At 34.7% G+C, this 20,681-nt stretch overlaps 2 protein-coding genes across 3 annotated transcripts in view; one reads left to right on the top strand and one right to left on the bottom strand.

The window, feature by feature from the left end:
- Nucleotides 1-2,433: 2,433 nt before the first annotated feature.
- LOC100266222 (microtubule-associated protein 70-2) lies at nt 2,434-9,876 on the bottom strand. 2 transcript variants are annotated; one of them, XM_002284868.4, is made up of 11 exons: nt 9,181-9,876; nt 8,989-9,074; nt 7,976-8,041; nt 7,720-7,890; nt 7,434-7,604; nt 7,127-7,282; nt 6,847-6,993; nt 6,643-6,714; nt 6,008-6,547; nt 5,739-5,926; nt 2,434-2,941 (listed from the first exon to the last, which is right to left on the bottom strand). In XM_002284868.4, exons 1-11 carry the CDS (start codon nt 9,455-9,457, stop codon nt 2,902-2,904), a joined length of 1,914 nt encoding a protein of 637 aa, XP_002284904.1. In that variant the 5' UTR covers nt 9,458-9,876; the 3' UTR covers nt 2,434-2,901. The 2 variants fall into 2 exon arrangements, with proteins under 2 accessions (XP_002284904.1, XP_059595127.1); XM_059739144.1 differs by having other exon boundaries at nt 2,929-5,926.
- Nucleotides 9,877-16,870: 6,994 nt separating this feature from the next.
- The window catches only part of LOC100261060 (cleavage and polyadenylation specificity factor subunit 3-II), a 65,742-nt gene continuing 61,931 nt past the window's right edge, over nt 16,871-20,681 (top strand). Inside the window, exons 1-4 of the mRNA XM_059736252.1 lie at nt 16,871-17,101; nt 17,174-17,351; nt 17,451-17,523; nt 17,744-17,861. Of these exons, the coding sequence (XP_059592235.1) occupies nt 17,077-17,101; nt 17,174-17,351; nt 17,451-17,523; nt 17,744-17,861 (394 nt within the window). The 5' untranslated portion in view covers nt 16,871-17,076. The remainder of the gene's footprint in view (nt 17,102-17,173; nt 17,352-17,450; nt 17,524-17,743; nt 17,862-20,681) is intronic.

Genomic DNA, 20,681 nt, shown 5'->3' with positions numbered 1-20,681 from the left:
AATATGCACAAAAATCATTTATCAAAGTTTTACAACCCAAAACAACAAGTTCAATGTCCATTTTGATTTCAATATAAATTGAAGTCTAAATTTGGATTTGAGCATAAGGAGAAAATCATCATTGAGTTTCCTTTTCTCTTCAATTTTGATTTATAGGGCTAACACCAAATTTCCAATTTGTGCACAACAAAAATCAAAATGCTCCTAAATTGAATCTTCAAAATCAATTTCCAAATTGATTTTCAAAGTTGAATTTTGCTCCTTTCCTTCTAAAATTGAAATTGAAATGTTGTTACTCTTGCAAAGATTACTAATAATTTTGTGATTTGTAGAGTGATTTCAAGGTTTAATTGATAATAAATTTTGTGAGAAAAGAGTTTAATCAACTTGAAGAGGGTAAAGGATGATAATGTCCAAATTTGTAATGCAAAAGAGATAGTTACATTTGTTGGAATTTAGAGAACACGAAGAATATACGAAGTTGATATATGGAGTATGAAATTTGAGGGTATTTGATTCATATTTTTAGTCAAGCAAATTGGTTTGCATCAAGTTTTGGATTGATTAGAGATAGCCAACTTGGTATTAAAGGAAGGAGATTGAAAATGTGTTAAAGAGAACCTGAAAATCATGGATAAGAAATTTTCCACTAACATATGAAATTTTGCATGGTCATACGACTTGGGATGGAGGAGAAGTTGCAGTAAACTAAGAAGTGATTCTAAATGAACATGCGAAATTTTACACACACATGTCAACCGTTTAGAGAGCATTTCAGCTACTACTGTTGCCAGTCAATTTTGCACACACATGCAAAATTGTTGTTCTTGGTGTCAAATCTTAGATTTTTGAAAGATTCAAGAAACCCAGTGAGATGATGTCAAAGTGTCCTTCATTTATTTAAACTATAAATAGGAATTGTAATCTTGTAAAAACAAATTTTAGAACTTTTTAAACCAGGAGATTGTGGATATTTCATGCAGTTTGGAGGCGAAGTGTCCGTTATTATGGGAAAAGTAATAGTTAAATTTACCGCCCTCCCTCCCCTTCCTCTTCAAGAGTTCTGGGAAACATAAAAACCTCCCCTTCTCGCCTTTGTGACGAATTGAGGTGGTGGAAGAACCTATAGGCTGCTGCGGCCCCCATCTGAGAAAAAAATCCCATATCCATTACTGGGAAAACCAAATCTGAGCTCGTGAGCCACTGTTTGATCATTAATCGATTGCAGAATAGCCAAAAGGACGGAGATCACAGTGTCCTGCACTCATAATCTCCACTATTTCCACGACTAAACAGATATGGAAACTGTTGATAACAGCCGTCAATTCATGTCTACCAGCGTCTTGCCACTTCACCGTTGCACCTAAATCCCGTGCCCTTGAAAGTGAAACAGACCTTGCTCGACCACCATTTCCCAACCCAGCAGATCCGCTTGGGTTTTGAAGCCTTTGCAGCATCAAAAGCTACAGTGCTTTACTTTATTCCCCTCTTTTTAAAAAGTTCCAGCAGATCTCACTTCAAGGCAAACTCACAAGCACGTGCACCCTCGTGAGCAAGGCACCGCCTACCTGACACCATTACAAAAGCTCGGCCATAGAAAAAGGAATATTTGACCAAACAAGGCCATAAGCGACCTCACAGGTATTATTGGAGTACCTAACAACGAAAAGGAAACAGTTGGGTTATCAGGAGCCTCCTAAATTAAAAACATAAGCCAGCAAAATTAGGTTATTTCGGGAATTTTAAAAGCAACTTGGCAGGAAGAGCGCCTATCATTATTGGCGCAAAATTTCCCTTGGTGGCCCTCATAGCAAACAAAACTCGGAAGTGACGTCTCCGGAATGCAAATGAATTAGATTCTAAACATCATGAAGAACCCCACAACTGTAGCCACAATACGAAATTCGCTGAGACCACATGCTTCTGCGAGGAAGGTAATAGTACGAAATTCACTACGGGCTCTTAAAAGGTTAATGGTCTTTGAGTAAATATGAGAATGAGTATGCTTTAAACCCCCAGTTGCATCATAGAGGTTAAAGGCGCTCCTAACAATGTTTTTGCACCAAAAAGGTGGTCATTGGCTTAGAACTCTTAGTCTACGTTGGCACCTGAAGCAGACTTGAGGAGAGCCCTCAAAGGCCGTGCTATCATTAACCATAATACGTTTCCAGTTTCTTGTTATAGAAAACTTCTTCAATTTATTTGATATTCTACAAAGGGTCCTGCTTGCCAATATAAGCACATTCCTATCTCGAAGCAGCATTTTTTTTTCCTCCCCAATAACAGTGACAAATATTTCTATCATTTGCAGAGATAGGCACTGCCCATGATACTAAGAAACAAGTGCCTAGGATCTAGTTTCCTTTCACCACAATCAATGGCTTGGAACCACCAAAGATTAATAACCAACAACTAGATGATAACACAACCATAGAAACTCTAATCTTGATCTCATTACAAGAATATTAACAAACCTGAACCAACAACAATCACACTAGCTGCAGATTACAAATTTAAACTGAGAAGTAGGGTAAAAAACGAGAGGGATCAAAGAAAAGACCAATAAGCTACCTATACAACAAACACACAACCACTGCCACTCAAACAAAAACTCCCAAAGGTTAGCCCAACTTCAATATCTTCCTTTTTTTCTTTTTTGTTGATTTCTAAGCACAGGATGGCATCCAGTCTAAGTCAGAAGCACACACCGATTTCGTCCTTAGCTTGCTCATTTTTGACATTTTACTCTCTTTCTAAACCCCATTGAACACAGGGTCACCGGCATGCGAGTTATATCTTATAATCAATCACAAAAGAGTAAAAAAAATAGGAGTGTAAAGGAACAACCAAAGAACATGCCCTATGCAGATTTACTCCTGCTTCTGCAAATGGGACTTCTTGCTATTGCGTGCTCCTTGTTAATCCTCCTCGTGCTATGTTTCTGCAAAAATGACAGCCTCTTAGCTTTTAACAGTATTGTATTTTCAATTAACTGAAATAATATGGTCTAGCATACAAAATTTTGTTCTGCAATCAGTTCAAAAGACCATAGTTGAAGCGCAGGTAAAATAGGACAGCACTAGAAAACCAAGCAAAAGACATGGTTTTTACTAGCCACACCCACATATGGCAATAATTCAGGTAAAATCTGTAGACCATTGGCCATACTTAAATTTCTTTGGAGAATCCCAATAATACTAGCAAAGTGAAAGCCCAAATAGTTATATACATACTTTATCACATACCACTATTAACCACCTAATGGATTCAGCACCTAACTTAAAAGCGGCCCATAACACATATACCTTCTTTACTAAATATATGCTCCCAAACTCACCAAGAACCAAGCAGGTTGAGGAAAGTTCACAGTTTGGTCAGATCCACATCTAACCAAACACAAAACTAATAACCAATGAGCCACTCCCATCTTAGCAAATGCTAAATTTCTATGGTTCTACCAACCTATACCTAACCCAGGATTCTAAACTAGTCACATGGATCTTTCCATCTATAAGACAAACTAAAGTAATTAAGCAAATCAACAAATAAAGGGAAGTGATACAAAACTATCTTTGTAAAGAGGACAGTAATAAGGTAACTCGGTTTCTAAATGCAAATGGCTATACCAACAATGTGATAAGAAAGCTTCAGTCCTTTCAACCAGGAATGATTCTCTACAACATTTTATGCCAGCAAGTATCTAGGCCTTTCACAAAGATGTGTGAAGCCTCTAATTTTAGGCCAGCACCTTTCAATGTTTCAGGAGCACATCTAACATATTTCTACTAACGCACTAGCTTATCATTTACTATGAAACTAGAAAATAACATTATACAACTCCTTATTTAATAAATATGAAACATAATGGAAGCAACTTTACACTCAATATGAAAGTGATATGATAAAAAAACCGAATTTCCTACTGCTGCTTTCTAAACTCTTGATTTCATCATCTTATGCTTATTTTTGAGTTTGTCTCTCTTTCCTTTAGTCTTTTGTGCTCATTGATAAGACAAATATTACAAAAAGCTTCATGCAAAGGGCTTTGAACATTCCATTATAAACACAGAAGTACATAAAAAATTTAATAGCTACATTTCAGCGATAGGCATTAGCAGTACTGCACTCCATATATATGCAAATAAAAATAATAAACCACTTCTAAAACTTAGCTGTTAGTTATTAAGAGCCTCCAATTCGTGTTGTGATTTCTAAAACACAATAACAGAATAACAGAGAGCATAAAACAATTTCGTCAAATTGTAGCCAACAAACTCTAGACCTCTAAAGCCTAAGTCCTCAACTTAAGGCAGCTATTCATCCTATCAGATTAGAAATTCAACACTCTATCTACAGGCAAAAGACAATCATAAAATGAGAAGATTCATAATTTTAATTTATTATTTGCTTTTATATTAATAAAAGAAATTTCAGTATGCTCAAAAAATCTTCTTACATTTAAAAGTCACTGGTATAGTAATTTCACTAAGCACATGTACTCAATCACTTTATTTACTAGCTTCTATGTTACTAAAAAAAATCAGCAAATCAAGGAATCCTTTCCCATTTACAATCCCAGATATGGCACATTTATTCAGCACATTTAATTGATCTACTCTTGCTATGCAACATCAATGCTTCTTCATTCTTATATATTATACACAGATTATATCATAAACCAATTTTATTTCCTTCTCATGAAAGTAAAAAAAAACAGAGCTTGCAAACATTCCAACCCCACTCTTGTGCACAACCTGCAAGTCCAAATATCTAATACATAAGGGAAGAAAAACACACATGGAAAACTGGATATGTGATAAATATTTTGTTTCTAATGTATCAATTTGATGGCCAAAATAACAGTAGCCTATATTCTCTGGATGTTGTTTAGTTTTAAAGGGACAACCTTTCAATGTGATTCATTGAATAAAAGTAAGTCTTCAAACTTATCCCAACTATAACAAAGATTAATCTCTACAGACATTGATCATGGTCCTTAGTTATTCAATGCAGTATGTGCATGGAATTAAGCATTGGTCTAGCTTCCAAAGAAGATACACATAAGCCCCAGGTAACCTGGAAGTGTTAATAAGGATTTTTTTTTTTTTTTTTTATGAGAAAGTACTAACAAGGAAATTGCAGTTTCTGACACAATATTAGAGAATAATTTGCTCAAAAAGTATGTAGTTTGAGTCACATAACTATTTCTTAACAAAAAGAGGAGAAAGAGATAGCTCCTCAAAATGGTGTCTTCAAGACTAAAATGAAATGCAATCATTTCATGGATAAAATAATGTTATTAGACCTCATGACTTCACCACAAACAAGCATCAATAAATAACTCCTACTAGTTGGACAATCTAGCAATATTTCATAATTATGTAGCACTGGCAATACACAATCTAGCAATACCTCATGATTATACAGTCTAACTCCTACAAAAAAAAGGTGCCAATATCATGATGAACAAAAAGAGTGGCAGCAAATCAAATATCATTGCCATGATCTAACTAATGAAATAAAGCTTTTAGTAGTAGAACCTGGTCAAGAAACAGTAAGGTCATAAATACATCAAAGAGTATATTCCTTATCTACTGACATAAGCCATGCAAAAAATACTGAAATAAAAAAAGTACACTATCAACACATTCCTTTTCCAGGCTTATGCCAAAATATACAATTGTGATCATAGATCTTAAAAAGGAAGAATGAAAGATAAAAATGAGTAATATAAGTACCTCCCAGGAAGCAGCTGAGTGTTAGACACAGGTCCCTTGGAACTGCCAAATCTCTTGGCCCTATTTTCATGATCTTTCTCCACACGCATGGCAGCTACCTCCTTCTCCATGGCAGCAACTTCCCTTCTCATCTTCTTAGCCTCAACTTCCATTGCCTTGGTTAATGTATCTACCTTCTTAGCTAGCATCTGAAAAAGAATTACATCCAAATACATGAGCAAAAATATGAATTAAAGCATCATAAGACAGATGAGGACAAGAATACCAACCTCAATAGCATCATCCTTATCTTTGAGGCTTTGATCTTTTTCATGACCAGCTTTCCTCAAAGAAACGACCTCTTTTTGCAGCATATCATATAACACCCCTGGGACACTATCCTCTGTGTCCACTACTGGAAACTCATTAGGTTTTTCATCCGAATTTCCCTTCCATGCATCATGCACCTCAATATCCTTGGTTGCATCACAAGATTGGTTGAGTGCATAATTTGGCAGTGTTCCATTTAAGAGAACTTTACCCCTGTCTAATGACCTTGTGCCACCATCAAATGATTTTGATGTCCCTTTAGCATGTCTCAACACCGAACTGCTGCCAGAGGACAGAGATGATCTCAACTGAGAAGTTGGTGTTCTCTTGGATAAAAAGCCATTGGGGATAAATTTGGAGATGTTATCAGCTCCACCCAGAGACTGGCGACGGGAAGGCCCATTGCTCACACTTCTTACCTCTGGTGTAGAACGATTGTTACTGTTTGAAGATCCTCTCAAACTCTCTTCAATAACTTTGAGCCGCAGGTGATATTTTTCCTGCACAGTACAATTCAAAAGTTCTATTTTCAAGAACCATGTGGAAAATATTGCAGAGCTTAGACATGTATATTCTGAAAAAGCAAATTATTTACTTTCAATTGTGCTTCAGATTTTGCAGTTCTTTCCGTTATAGCAAGCTTGTCCCTGAGTTGCTGCATTTCCCCCTGTAACAAGAGGTTTTGGTAACAATTACAAACTGTGGAAACTACAAAAGCCAAACACAGTCATGATCAAAGAAAAAGAAACAGTAAATAATAGCTCAAGTTTTGAAACAATAAGAACTTCAGAGTATTTACTTGCAAGAATCGCCGTTCCTCTAGCCATTGTTTTACGGGCATCACCTTGTCATTAGCATCTTTCCATTCATTTGCTACAACTACTGCCACCCTGTTTGCAGTTACCTTTGCACGGGCCAGCTCCCTGTCGAGGGTTTTTCTTTCCTCCTGAAGGTCCAAAAGAAAAGGAAAGACAACTCAACAATGATAGAACACATGGCATATGCCAACTAGATGCAAAAATATAAGCCTGAAATGACTTGCAATGTTCAATATTTATTGTTTAAAAATGGCACATTACATTCATCTCTTGAACTTTCCGTTGGTAATCTCTGACAGCATTTGCAGCTGCACCACCAGCCAGAACAGCCTCTTCAAGCTCCCTTACAGTTTGGGTTAGTTTTTCAACCTCTGCAACCTTTTGGCGATGCATCTTATCCAAAATTTTATTTTCTTCCTAGTATACAAAAGGATTTGACATATAAACTCATGCTAATTAAACAAAGGAAGATTACACAAAAAAAATCCAAAACAAAATAAAAGAAAAGATAATATGCCCCAAGTTCACATTGCATTGGAAAACAAAACAGCATGGGCAATCACAATACCTGGCAAATTTCTATTTGTTTCATCAGCTCTTGGTTCTTATTCTGAAGATCATCCACCATAGAGGCCTTTGCCAATGCAACCTGAACAGTCCTCTCAGCTTCAAGTAAAGCTGCTTCTTTTGATTTGGTAAGGCGATCTAGTGCTTTGTTGTCATCCTGCAGCTTTGCTATCTGAAAAGAACCAATACAGCCAAACAATCATATAACTACTATTTATCATCTATGAGGAGTTTTACTTTGAGAAAGAATCGTCATTAAAAGTTTAAAGGCCACATGCAATAACTACCTCCTGCCGAGCAAGCTTGAGCTCAGCCTCCAACGGTGCAAGAATCGCTTCAATGGGAGGCATATCGTCATCCTTCTGCGCAGCATGAACCCTTCTAAGAGTGGCTTCTGCTGCAAATTGAGCAGCCATGGAGGCCTTCTTTTCATCATTGATTTTCTTGATCTCGAGATTCTGCAAAAAACAATTGTTAGGACAAAACTGCAAAACACACACACACAAAACTTATAAAGAAAAATGGAAGGGTTTCATGCAATACCTTGCTTTCTAGAAGAGATTCTGTTAACTTAAGCTTCTCCTCCACCTTTGACAGTTCTTCAGTAATCTAAGGTACAGTAGAAGAAAACAAGGGAAAACAGAATCAGTGCATGCTCTAAACACATAACATTCTAAAGATTTAGACAAATAAAAAGAAATAATTTCCAAAACAAGGTCAGCAGAGTTTCTCCTAGCAATATCCTAAAACTCCCCAGATCATAACAACATAAACTATAACACAGTTACACAACATAAAAAATGACCATGAATAGATCATGAAGCATTAAACATGGGATAACCTCATCACATGTTGAATCCATCTCCTTATTCCTACCCTATCTAAATAAAATTAGAAAATAAATATAGTCATCTACAAAGCAACAACTTCAACATAAATTTACAAAACTTCAGGAGCATTAATAACCAACCTGAAAAATTTTAACGTCCAGATATAGATAAATCTTAATCCTGCATTGAATTGACATTATCTTCTATCCTTTTGATACCTAGTATCAATACAATTTCTTATATCAAGATGAAATGCATATGCATATGCATAGAAAAAAAGAAAGATATTTTATCATTTAGTAGAAGTGTATAGGATTTACTTTTCCCAATAAGGCAATAATCAACCAGAGCCATAAGCAACACAGCTTGCTAAAATATAGTGAGTGGGATATGAAAACCCTAAGAGAAATAAACTGACCAACTATCGGTCCAGAGCTTATGCTTTGTAAGATTTCGTCACTATATGAAAATTAATCAAAATGCATTACTGTATAAAGCCACCAGAATATTTAATCCAATGAGAATAATTACACATTGAAATACCACATCCAAAATAAAATTAAAACTGAAAATTAGACATAACATATAGAGATAAACCGGTTAATAAATATGCCAAGTCATAAAGACCAGGAATTGATGGTGATGACGATGAAGTTAATTGAAACAAATAGGAAAAAAAATGCAATATTTAGAATGAAAAAAGTAGAAGCGGATATTAGAAATGACCTCTTCGACGGCCTTTTCTCTAAGACGTTCCGAAAACCTTAAAGCCTTGATCTCCGCTTGTGCTTCCCCCAATTCTCGATCCTTATCTGCAAAATCAACGCAAGAATCAAGCACAACAAAAAGAGACAAGCTCATCGACCGGAAATACATCCGAATCCCCCCTAAAAACACCGGATCGAGCCGCATTCGCACCTCTGACTTCATTCTCCAACCGATTCAACTCAACTTTCACCGGATCCGACCCGTGCAAAAGGTTTATGAACTCATCCGCATCCAAGCTGGGGCGCACCGACGCCCTCCTCCTGGAACTCCCCTTCCCCTCCTTGAAGGATTGCGATACCGTCAGCGGAGGAGTGGATACCACATACACCGCCTCATTCGCCGGCGGCCGGCCACCATTGCCTCCGTTCTCGCTGTAGCTCAGCTCCACCGGAGAAACACTCGCTATGTCGCCGGAAATCTCGGCCATGACGGATCTGGGAAGGTCCTTCACATCCGAGTCCACCGAAACCTCAAATTTCGGGATCGGAAAAGCTCTAGGGCTGCAAATCAAGGAGATTTCAGAGAGATAAAGTAGCGTGGAGAGAAAGAGTGAACTTGAAAATGCCTTTGTTCGGTTTCTCTCTCTACACTGTGATTTAAATCTGCGTTTCTCTCCCTATAATGTGGCTGAAATCTGTGCTTCTCTCTATAATGTGATTTAAATCCGTGTTTCTCTCTCCTGAGATTTTTGAGTCTCTCTCTAGAAATGAGAGAAAGAAAGAGATAGAGAGATGTGTTTACTATATTAATTGATTGATTGTTAAAATAATACCACTCTGTTAGCAGAGACCACTACTCTCCGCAAGAGAGAAACAGTGTCTACTTATCTTAGAAGGCCTTTGCTCACCTCCGGTCTTCCACTCGCTTCCATGCATTTTTAATATTAAAAATAAAAAAATAAAATAAATCATTTTAATTTAATCCAGCTGTCGTATTTATAATTCAAACCTATAATTAATTTTGATTAAATCAGTTATTTAATGTTATAACTATAAAATTAAATAATTTGGTGGGTAGATAAATCTATTATAAGATCATTTATTTAAAATTTGATTTCAAATTTATTATTCCAACTTTCACTGCATTTTCCACTTATGACTTATTTACAAGTGATTTTCGTGCTTTTAACCGTTTGGCTTTTATTACGAATCAATTATGTTTGCATATAAATCAAAAAATATATTTTAATAGTAGATTTAGTAATATATCATATAAAAAACAAATAATTTTAAAATAAATATTTAATAGATATTAAAGCAGAAAATGTTTTTGGATATCATTTTTTATAAAAATGAAATGTTACTTAAAATTATGTTTGGTTATGGGAAAATATTAAATAAATAAATATATTTAAAAAAATTCGTATTTGGTTGTCTGGTAAAAAAAAATCAAATATAATTAAAGTTAATTAAAAACTTATATATTTTAAAATTATTTAATTTTTATGCTAATTAATTAAAATAAATAAAATTGAGTTGAAGTAACAAATAAAAATAATTTATCAACTTTTGATTTTTTATTTTTTTTTTCACTTTTTCTTTCATTCTATTTTTCGTTTATATTTTTTTCCCTTACATTTTTTTTCAAAATTTTCAAAAATCAAACATAAATATTTATCAAATAATTAGACAGATATTTTTTCTACAAATAATTACATAATGTCAAAAAATATTGTGGAAATCATTTTATATATTTATATCAAAATATGAGGTGAATCTTCTTAAAAATGTTTCAAATAAAATCATTACGGATAAAAACACTAAGGTTAAGTTTGGTACTTATAAAATTTGAAATAAATAAAATAGAGCAAAAAAAATTGAATGAAATAAAAAATAAAAAATATATTCAAAGTCAATAAATTATTTTTATATATTTTTTTCAAATTTATTTTAATTATTTTCTTTCATTAAAAAGATAAAATGATTTTAAAATATATAAATTTATAACAAATTTTAGTTATATTTTTTATATAGTGAAACGAGAAAACTATTTTTTTAAGTATATTTTTTATTTTCTTTATACCTTTTGGGAACTAAATATAACTTAAACAAAATGCATTTTTATTAAAATCGTTGATAAGCAATTTATAGTCTAAATTCCAATTTATTCTACTATTTATATTCGTAATTACATATGAGATATTACCATTATATTGCTTTCATTCCCCTCTAAATTTTACTCTTTTAGAAAAATAGAAATAAATTATTTTGTAATTATGTTTTGATATCTTTAGAAATATTAAATATGTTATGTAATATTTATATATGGTATGAAAAATAAAAAATAGATTCCATATTTATTTAAATTAATATTATTACACCCAAAATTTGCTATGAAAAGGGTATGAAATCTCTCATATATCTGGAATTATTTGAAAATAGTAATTTATAATATAGTAAATATTTTATTATTATTTAATTGTATTATCTTGTTAAATATAGAAAATAATTTTCTACATATTAAATATTATATGGAATAATAGATATCCTAGTATTGTTTTATTATATATTTAATACATGTTTTTTGGTTCTTTATTTTATAAAATGAATAATACAAAAATATGAAGAAAAAAAAATAGGAAGAAAATTTATAAAAATTGCAAAATCTATAATTTGCCGGATATGTATGTCTTATATATCAACTTTGAGTTGGTTATACTCCATACACAAGTTACGTAGAAAAGAAATATCATCTATTTGTAACCCAAATGATAAAAAACATTTTCATTATTTTATAAAAATAATATTATTTGACAATTTATTAAAAAAAAAATGTTTGAATAAGTTGATTTTAAAAATAATTTTTTTTATATTGTAAAAAATTGTAAATTCAATTTATATAATATTAATTAAAATTAAAATAACATTTTATTTAAATTTAACTTTAAAACAAATACAGTTAAACTTTTTAACATTTAATTTAATTACATATACATGTTTAGTATTCAATTACAAATACAATATCCTAAAATGGAATACTTTAATTTAATCTATAATTAATTTGATCAATATTTCAATTCCACATTTTTTTTAAAAAAAAAAAGAAGATTTATTAAAAAAAAATTAAATTATTGCTTATGCCTCGTTTAATTTAGGATTTATTTACATATTGACATTTAGAAAAAATAGTTGTATGCATAAGGGAAGTAATAAAGTCATCTTCCATAATGTATCAATTTTGATCTATATTTTTTTTACAAATATTATATGTATTTTTTGAGTTTCACATTACTTTTAAAAATGTTTAAATAAATTTAACATATTTAATACAAAATGTCTTTTAATTTGAACTTCATTTATCTAGCATGAAAATTTATAAAAATATAATTATGTGCTAAAAAGTAATAAAAATACCAAAATTTATCCATTAATTTATTGTATTGGTTTTATCACTATTTGAATTTCAAACTATTTAAAAAAAAATATATGTCTCATTAATAAATCCAACACACGGTTTTGATTGATTGAAAGTTTATTTGCCAAGCTTATTGATTTTTTTTTGCAAGTATATGATTACACATAAAAATAATTTAGTAAAATCATTCAAAATAAATTTTTGTCTATAACTTTCTAATGTTACTAAATTCCACAAGTTTCTAATATTAATTAATTCAACTTTCAGTTGCAATTTATTTTAAATTTTTAATCATTTTTATGTATCAAGTCTAATTTGATTTAGAGTTTGTTTACTCTATGAACAAAAAAAATTAAAATGTTAAAAAGGAAGTTCAAAAAACATATGTAATTTGAAATATTGTTGTAGTTGATAATTTTTTGTATGATTGAATTGTGGAGAAAGGAAAAAAAAACTATTATATCGAATTTTATTTGCTTCTTATGATGTGTTTTTTTTTTTTTTGGTATGTAAGCAATTTTTTGCTTTTAAAAATATAAACGGGTTTTTTTATCACACAACTAAATAGACTCTATATCTTATCACGTATTGTATCATATGTTTTATTAAAAAAAAATGATAACATATACTATTTCATTATCAAACAAACATATAATATGTAACTTGTTTCTTATTGTATTTTATATGATGACCTACTAACCAAATACGAGATCTATAAAAGGTTTTTTTAGAAAATAATATTTTGACATAATCAAATATATTAGAATATAATATTCTAATAAATTTTTATCAAAAACATATATTATGTCACGCATTTTATATTTAAATATTCCGCATTTTTTAAAATAACAAATATTGAATGCATTTATTATTAAAAAAATTTACCATTTAAAATTTATTCTATGATTTAAACTTAGTAAGTAATTTTTTACTTATTGTTAATTACATTTTTAATTAAACTATTTATAAGATTTAAAATTCATAAACAAAAAAAAGTTGCATTATGTTATTATGTATACACCAATCATCGTATATACGTACACACAATAAACAACACTATATATTAGTATTGTTTTAGGTTTTATTATTCATATTATTTTCAAATTAAAACTTTTACGGCATATTTGGTAACTATTTTAAAAAACAATTATAAAAAATAGTTTTTGATAATAGTTTTTAAAAACTGTTATATAATTTGTGTATAACAAAAGTTTGATTAAAAATCTAAAATGTTTTTAACTTGTTTTTAATATTTTAAAATATATTTTAAAAATACTTTTTATGTTCAATGTTTTATTTTTAATAATTCTATGTGTTCGTATAAATATTTTTTAAAATAATCCTTAAAAAACAAGTTAAAATAAAAGAAAAAAAAATGTTATATAAAAACACTTTGTTTTTTATTTTTAAGATTATAAAATAAAAAATAGTTATTTGTTATGAAAAATGGAAAATTGTTATAAAATATAGTTCCAAACAAGCCCTTAATTTTTTGGTGTACTCCTTTTGTTTTGCAAAATTAGTGATGTTAAAAAATCTGAGGACAAAAAAATGAAAGAAAATCAGATTAAAGGAATACGAGAGGAAAAAAAAAAGTTTTGATGTGTTGTTTCAATGGCTGAGTATGAAATTGGATAAAGGGAACAATCATGGTACAAAATATATTTGGACTATATTTGGTCATCCAAAAATTTGTAGGAAAATGCTAAAAATAAAAATAAAAATAAAAATTTATAATATTCCCGTATCCACACTCTAAAAATTAGCCATAATAACAAATCATAGCATCAACACAAAATTTCCCACAAATAAAAATGTTCATGAGTTCTAGAAATCTCTAGAGCGAACAGGAACACAGTAGAGAAGCTCTGCTGTTTTTGTCTAGTCTGCTATTTTAGGATAAGCAAGGTGCGCAGCGCGCACTCTTCTCGCTGTGGAAATACTGGAGCGCCTAATGTGCACGCTTGCCCAGTGTTGTTATTTATTTATTTTTAAATTAGAAAAATGTTTTTTTAAGAATTAGCAAATGTTATTTGAAAACATCGTATTTTTTTTAAGAATATAAAATTAGACTATATTCGAGAAGTGTTTTTGCAAACAAATTTAAAAGTTAGTTTTTAAAAAACTATTTTTTGATTTTCTATAGATTAAAAATCTGTTTAGAAACTTAAAATGTTTTTGATATATTTTTAAAATATGATTTTAAAATATGTAATATTTTATTTTTAATCATTTTCCATATATATATATATATATAAAATTATTTTTTAAAAGAATTTTTAGAAAACAAATGAAAATAGTTAAAAGATGTTTTAAAAAAACATTGTGTTTTATGTTTTTAATAATAGAAAATAGTAAACACACATGTTTTTTATTTTAAAAGATAGAAAACAAAAATTAGTTTTTCAGTTCTTAAATATGTTTTTCTATTTTTTAAATAAAAAATTGTTTTAAAAATATGAACAAAGTCTCCAATTTTATTATTTGATTTATCATAAAAATAAGAAAATAAATATAATAGAAAATTTTATATATGTTTTTATATCATTTACCCTTTGGGTGGAAGACAAGAGGATATAGTAAATAAAACAATTTTCCATATTCAATTTTTTAAATAAAATTTTATTAATCTAATTTTAAAATTATTTTCAAAACCGACTTTTAAAAATTATATTTGAAGAGTTGTCACACACTCCTTAATCTCAAACTTTTTCTTGTCATCTTTATTCCGTGTTTGGGTGGGTAACCAAAATCTAAAGAATTTCTAAATAAAATCAGAATTAGAGTCCAAACTTTCGTGTACAAAACAGACATGTTGCAGAATAGGAAGAAAAACTCAAATGAAGTGGTTGGCGTACCCACTGTGTATGAGAGTATATACTATATACAGAGATGGGGTCCATGGGGATATAGACTACTGCTTTTGCTTTACACGGATCCTGAAGAAACGACACCAACCCAAGCCTAACCCACTCGAGCTCGCCTCCACCTTCCCATGTTGCCATCAAAGACAGTTAGAACAGGGTCCCTATCCAAACCCACGTCGCCCTCAACCTGCTCAATGATGAATAATGCAGTTTTGGCTCACCCGAAGCCTGATTTAGAGACTCAGCGTCCGGACAACAAATAAGATTATGCTCACACTTCATAGAGAATTGGTTGCATGTCTCAAAAATATTTCTCATTACTTACCAAGACACCAAATGGGGTTGGTTTAACCCAAACAAAGGTTAGGGTATCAAATGCTCTCTCCGATAAATAACAATTCCTTCCAAAGTTGAGTTTCATATTTATTTTCATAGTGGGTGGAAAGCGCATAGGTTTGAAGTGTGCAAAGACAACACTGAAGAAGGATTATGGGCTTTTATTATTGCACAGAAGTCATGACAAGGTATAAGACAACAAATGTTTAGGTAAAATTCACAAATTACAGCATGAAGCCAGCGTGTTAGCATCGAGGATGTGGCCTCGAAAAGCTTCAAACCGATGTTTGCCAGCCAAACAGCGAAATTGATTGATTGCGAATTTGAGAATAGGGTTGTCACTGCAGCAAACTGACCTCTGGTATGGTCCCCTTGACAAACCTTGTGCAACACTGCAAACAAAATGGGCAGAAGAATTAAAAAAAGGAGAAAGGGGGAAAATAGAAAGAAAAGGCTGCAGTTTTGGGCTTTTGGTAGTATTGCTATCCCTTCACGATTCAACATGGGTTGCCAGCATATATGCGAGATAAAGAGAGAGAGAGAGAGAGAGAGGGGCGGGATCAGGGGAGGTTCCAAGGTTACGCAAAGCCCTGATATTATGGGCTTAAACACGGATTTGAATATGAGGAACAGGGACATGTTCCCCCAACAACCTCGACTGTGCCTTTTTCTCCTGTTTCCAATTTAAAACATCCCCACATTCATGCTTTCACTCCATGCTGGGTCTTCAACGGAGAAATGATGTTGACACTTTACCCAATTCTCCTGTGGGGTCTGTGAAGATCAAAGTGGAAACCCACTCCTCCTTTCTCCTTCTTCTTCTTCTTCTTCTTTCTTCTTTCTTCTTTCTTATTCAGTGCGAGGACTCCCATATTTTGCTTCAGATCAGAAGCGAGAAGTCATCGTTGATGCCATCGCAGACTTCTTTTATTATGTTATTCTTATACAAAGAATGGATTGGGTTGATTATTTAAAATATCACCCACTTGTTATCTTTGATAGAGCCTTGAAAAGGTAGCGAGAATTTGATGGTTTCGAGTTCATTGAATGAAATGACTCCTTTCAGTTCTCACAAGTCACGACCCCTCTCTTAAAAATGGGCCATGGGTTCCGATGTTCTCCATTCTCTGGATGAATGTATCATGTGGGCCGTGCAGGTGGGCTGTGGGCTCAATTTTATTTAATGACAAAAAAATATCTTGGGGACATGGAGGGGAATCAAATTGCATGAAGGCCCCCACTGTATGGGGTAGACGCAGATGGGCTTTTTTGCACTCCAACAACAATTTACAAATACTATTTGATAGCCTTGGTGAATCTGCTACATATTTTTTATCGTTCTGGCTTTAATCTCTTTCACATACCAGGAATATTAAAAGAAAAATAACGGTGTATAAATAATAATAATAATAAAAAGAGAAGAACGGAGTCAAAAGAAAAGCGCGCCAAAAAGTTAGGGTTTCGGTTGCAGAGAACAGAAGAGAAGCAAATGGCCATAGAATGTCTGGTTCTAGGTATGCATATAATCTCTATCATTGTCTTTCGTTTTTTATATCTCTATCTAAGATCTGTTCTGGCACGGTCAGGCGCAGGGCAAGAGGTGGGGAAGAGCTGTGCAGTGGTGACCATCAATGGCAAGAGAATCATGTTCGATTGCGGCATGCACATGGGCTATCTCGACCACAGACGCTTTCCCGATTTCTCTCTCATTTCTAAATCCGCTGATTTCAACACCGCTATCGACTGTATCGTCATTACTCACTTGTAAGTTTTCAATTACAGATACTTGTGTTTCTCAATATTCTCTAATTGTTTTTTATTTTTTTTCCCAGTATAGTGTTTATGTCAATTTCAATTGTGCAGTCACTTGGATCATGTTGGGGCTCTTCCTTACTTCACGGAAGTTTGTGGGTATAGCGGACCCATTTACATGACGGTAATGTAGCTTTAAGTGGTTTAAAAAATGTTGGTTTCGTGTTTGGATGTTACTTTGCAATTGCCGATTATTTTTGGTACTGTTTGTTTTTTTATTTTTACTTCAATTCTTTTTGTCTTGTACATCTTGAATTGTAGCTGGGTTGATTGAATTTTGCGCTTGGACTATCAATTTTGTGCTATCATTGGAAATTTATACATTGGGTTCTTTCTGTTTACAGTATCCAACAAAGGCATTGTCTCCTTTGATGTTGGAAGATTATAGGAAAGTAATGGTGGACCGAAGGGGAGAGCAAGAATTGTTCAGTAATGATGACATCATGAAGTGTATGAAGAAAGGTATATGGTTCCCCTCCTCATACCACAACACCATTTTTGGGGTTGAATTGGTGAATCCTATGATTTTGGTCATATATTAAATATTTTGATTGATCAATCATTTGCAAATTCCATATTAATTTCACTTGTGAGCTTTGAGATTGAATTTTTGAATTTTTGATAATGGGAATCATTTGAAAGTTACATGTTAATTTAGAGTTGGGATGGGTGAGAGAGCGAGAGAGAGGGTTAGTGTGAGAGAGGGTGAAAGCGACGGAAGGGAGCGAGGGGAGCGGCGAGTGCTAGAAGGGCATGAGGGCGACACCAGGGTTGATGTAGAAGGTGATGGCTTCGTGGGGGTTAGGAGCAGGACCAAGAAGGGAAGTTTCGGTGTGGAATCGAAATGGTTTGATGTAGAGGTACGGGAGCAGAAAGGCAAGGTACAAGTGCTGATTGTAGAAAGGAAAGGGGGAGTCTCCTCGTGGGTCAGGTTGGGACCGAATAGCATCGGATGCTTCATTGATGGTCTGGAGGCTTGTATTGGGACTGCAGGAACCGGAACGTGGGAAAGGCAGTGGAAGGATAGTGGGAGGTCCTTTCTTATGGTGCGAGACCAAAACAAGGGGGGGCTGTTTATTCGGTTAGGGGTTACAGATTTGGGAAACAAAAGGTTTAGTGTTTTTATCCCGAAGGGAAATGGTGACAAAAATGGCTGGGTGTTAATGGCGGGGATGCTACGCCGTTTGGGGTGTTACGACAGGGATATGATTTTTCAAACAAAAGGTGCGTCGCTTCTGAGGACATCAACGGGGAAAACCTACGCGGAAGCAGTGGTGCAATCAAAGGAGAAAGAGAGCGCAGCGGCGAGGGTGGAGCTAGGCAAGAGGGAGCTGAGCCGGAGTATGGGGAAACTGGTTCATTGCCTGGTGGGGAGCTGGGACACCAGCTTTGGGAAAGGGGAAGATCTGAGAGAGTGGGGGACTAAATTGGCGAAATTTTGGTGCTTGAAGGGCAATTTAGGAATAGCGAAAATGGAAAGGGGCAAAGCCCTCTTAGAATTTGAGATTTTGGCCGAAGCAGAGAAAGCCCTAAAAATTGGGGGTTTCTCGTGTTTGGGATCTCCTCTCAGTTTGCAAAAATGGAGGCCTGAGTGTGGGTGCTTGCAGGAAGGAGAAAAGAGGAGCGAGGCTTGGGTGCGTGTCCTAGGTCTGCCAGTTTCGCTTTGGGAGCGGGATATCCTTAAGAGAATAGGGGATGCATGCGGGGGCTTCATCGATATCGACCACCAGACGGAAATGTTGGAAGACTTGCAGTGGGCGAGGATCTTGGTGAAGCTTAATCAGGAGAGGCCCCCCAATGTAATGGAAGTTCGAACCGAGGAGCACCGCTATGTGCTGTCTCTGTGGTGGGAAATAAGGCCGACTGTGAGAATGGTAAGGGAGGAAAAGGGCAAAGGCATTCTGGTTTCAGATGGCGAGGACGGGGGTGAAGGCTATGTACGCGCGGGGGGGCGAGTGAGGGGGTTGGTAGCAGGCCCAAGCCTCGAGGTCCGGCTGCAGTCTGATGATGGGACGAGGGGGTAGTCCTCGGGGTCGGGTCTGACTGTGGGTCCGGACTCGGGTCTGGTGTTGGGTGGGCCCCATGAATCGTGCGGGCTGGCGACGCAGTGGGCCCTTGGGCCACATGACGCCTCTGGTTCCTCCCCGTCCACGGCCCTTCCTTGCGAATCTGGGCTGACCCACACTGGGCTGCCTCCTGACGTTGGGTGGGCCTCGAAGAAGCTGTTAGGAGGGGTTGGTCTGGGGATTCGTGGCCCGGACTCGCCTCTGGTCTGTAATGTGGATGAGGCCCATGTGAGGGGGGCCCGTTCCTTTAATAGGGCAGGTCCAAGCTCTAAGGGGAGCCTGGACCAGCCCTGGTCGTTTCAAATGGTGACGAGTGGGTTGTGGAGGCCTTCGGCTGAGGAGCAAAGGTTGGTGGAGAACTCGATGACAGATGACGCTCTAATGGAGGAAGCCTTGAGGTATGGGACCGCCCTTAATTCCTACGGACCATTGGTGTGTGTTTCTCCTTCTCCCCCTTCTTATTTTTCTGGTCGGACTCCACTGGGAGAGTATTACGACCGTTCTGGGGTGGTTCTGGATGCATCCCAGAGGGAAGTTATGGACCGGAGAATGATCGAAAGGACGCCTGCAGCAATGAAGTCTATGGATCGCTGGGAGATGGTGGAAGATAACAATGGTGTGATGGGAGCTAGTGGACAGGATCTCTGTCTTGTTGGAGAGATGGATCCAGAAATTAGGGACTGGAGGGAGGCCAGTTGGGAAGAGAGCGAGCTGGCAAGGTTCAGTCAGTTCTTGGGATTTCCTACAGCGGGTTTAGAGAAGGATATTCTGGATTTTATGGTTAAAATCAGAAAAAGAAGGGAAAAAGTGCACCGCAAGTCTCTCTTAGAAAATTCGAAATTTGAGAGGGAATTGAAGAGGCTTGAGTGTTCCATCAACTATGACGGGGGAAGGAAGCAGAAAGGCATTGTGCAAGGAAGAGGGGGCCTGTCTCCAGCTGTTTTATGAAGATAAAGCTGGTGAGTTGGAATGTGCGGGGAGCTAATGATAGCTCTAAAAGGAAAGTGATCAAGGCCATGATTAGGAGCCAAAGGGCGGACTTAGTCTGCATTCAGGAGACGAAGATTCAGACTATGACTGAGGGGGTGGTGAGGAGTCTGGGCTCTGGGAGGTTCCTCGATTGGGGGGCTATGGGAGCCCAAGGCTCAGCGGGTGGTATTTTGGTTTGCTGGGATAAGAGATCTTTGGAGCTGCTGGAGATGGAGGTGGGCAATTA

The sequence above is a fragment of the Vitis vinifera genome, chromosome 1 (genome assembly GCF_030704535.1).
Source record: "Vitis vinifera cultivar Pinot Noir 40024 chromosome 1, ASM3070453v1".
Taxonomy (NCBI): domain Eukaryota; kingdom Viridiplantae; phylum Streptophyta; class Magnoliopsida; order Vitales; family Vitaceae; genus Vitis; species Vitis vinifera.
The sequence above is the reverse complement of the archived record's forward strand: the minus strand, read 5'-3'. Positions and strand labels throughout refer to the sequence as shown.

Bases quoted from the DNA above. Each gene is read 5' to 3' on its own strand.
- LOC100266222 (XM_059739144.1), bottom strand. From the start codon at position 9,457: ATGGCCGAGATTTCCGGCGACATAGCGAGTGTTTCTCCGGTGGAGCTG. The intron at 8,042-8,988 runs GTCATTTCTAAT...ACTGTACCTTAG, and splicing joins GAGAAAAGGCCGTCGAAGAG to ATTACTGAAGAACTGTCAAA. The intron at 6,715-6,846 runs GTAAATACTCTG...CTCTTGTTACAG, and splicing joins AGGAACGGCGATTCTTGCAA to GGGGAAATGCAGCAACTCAG.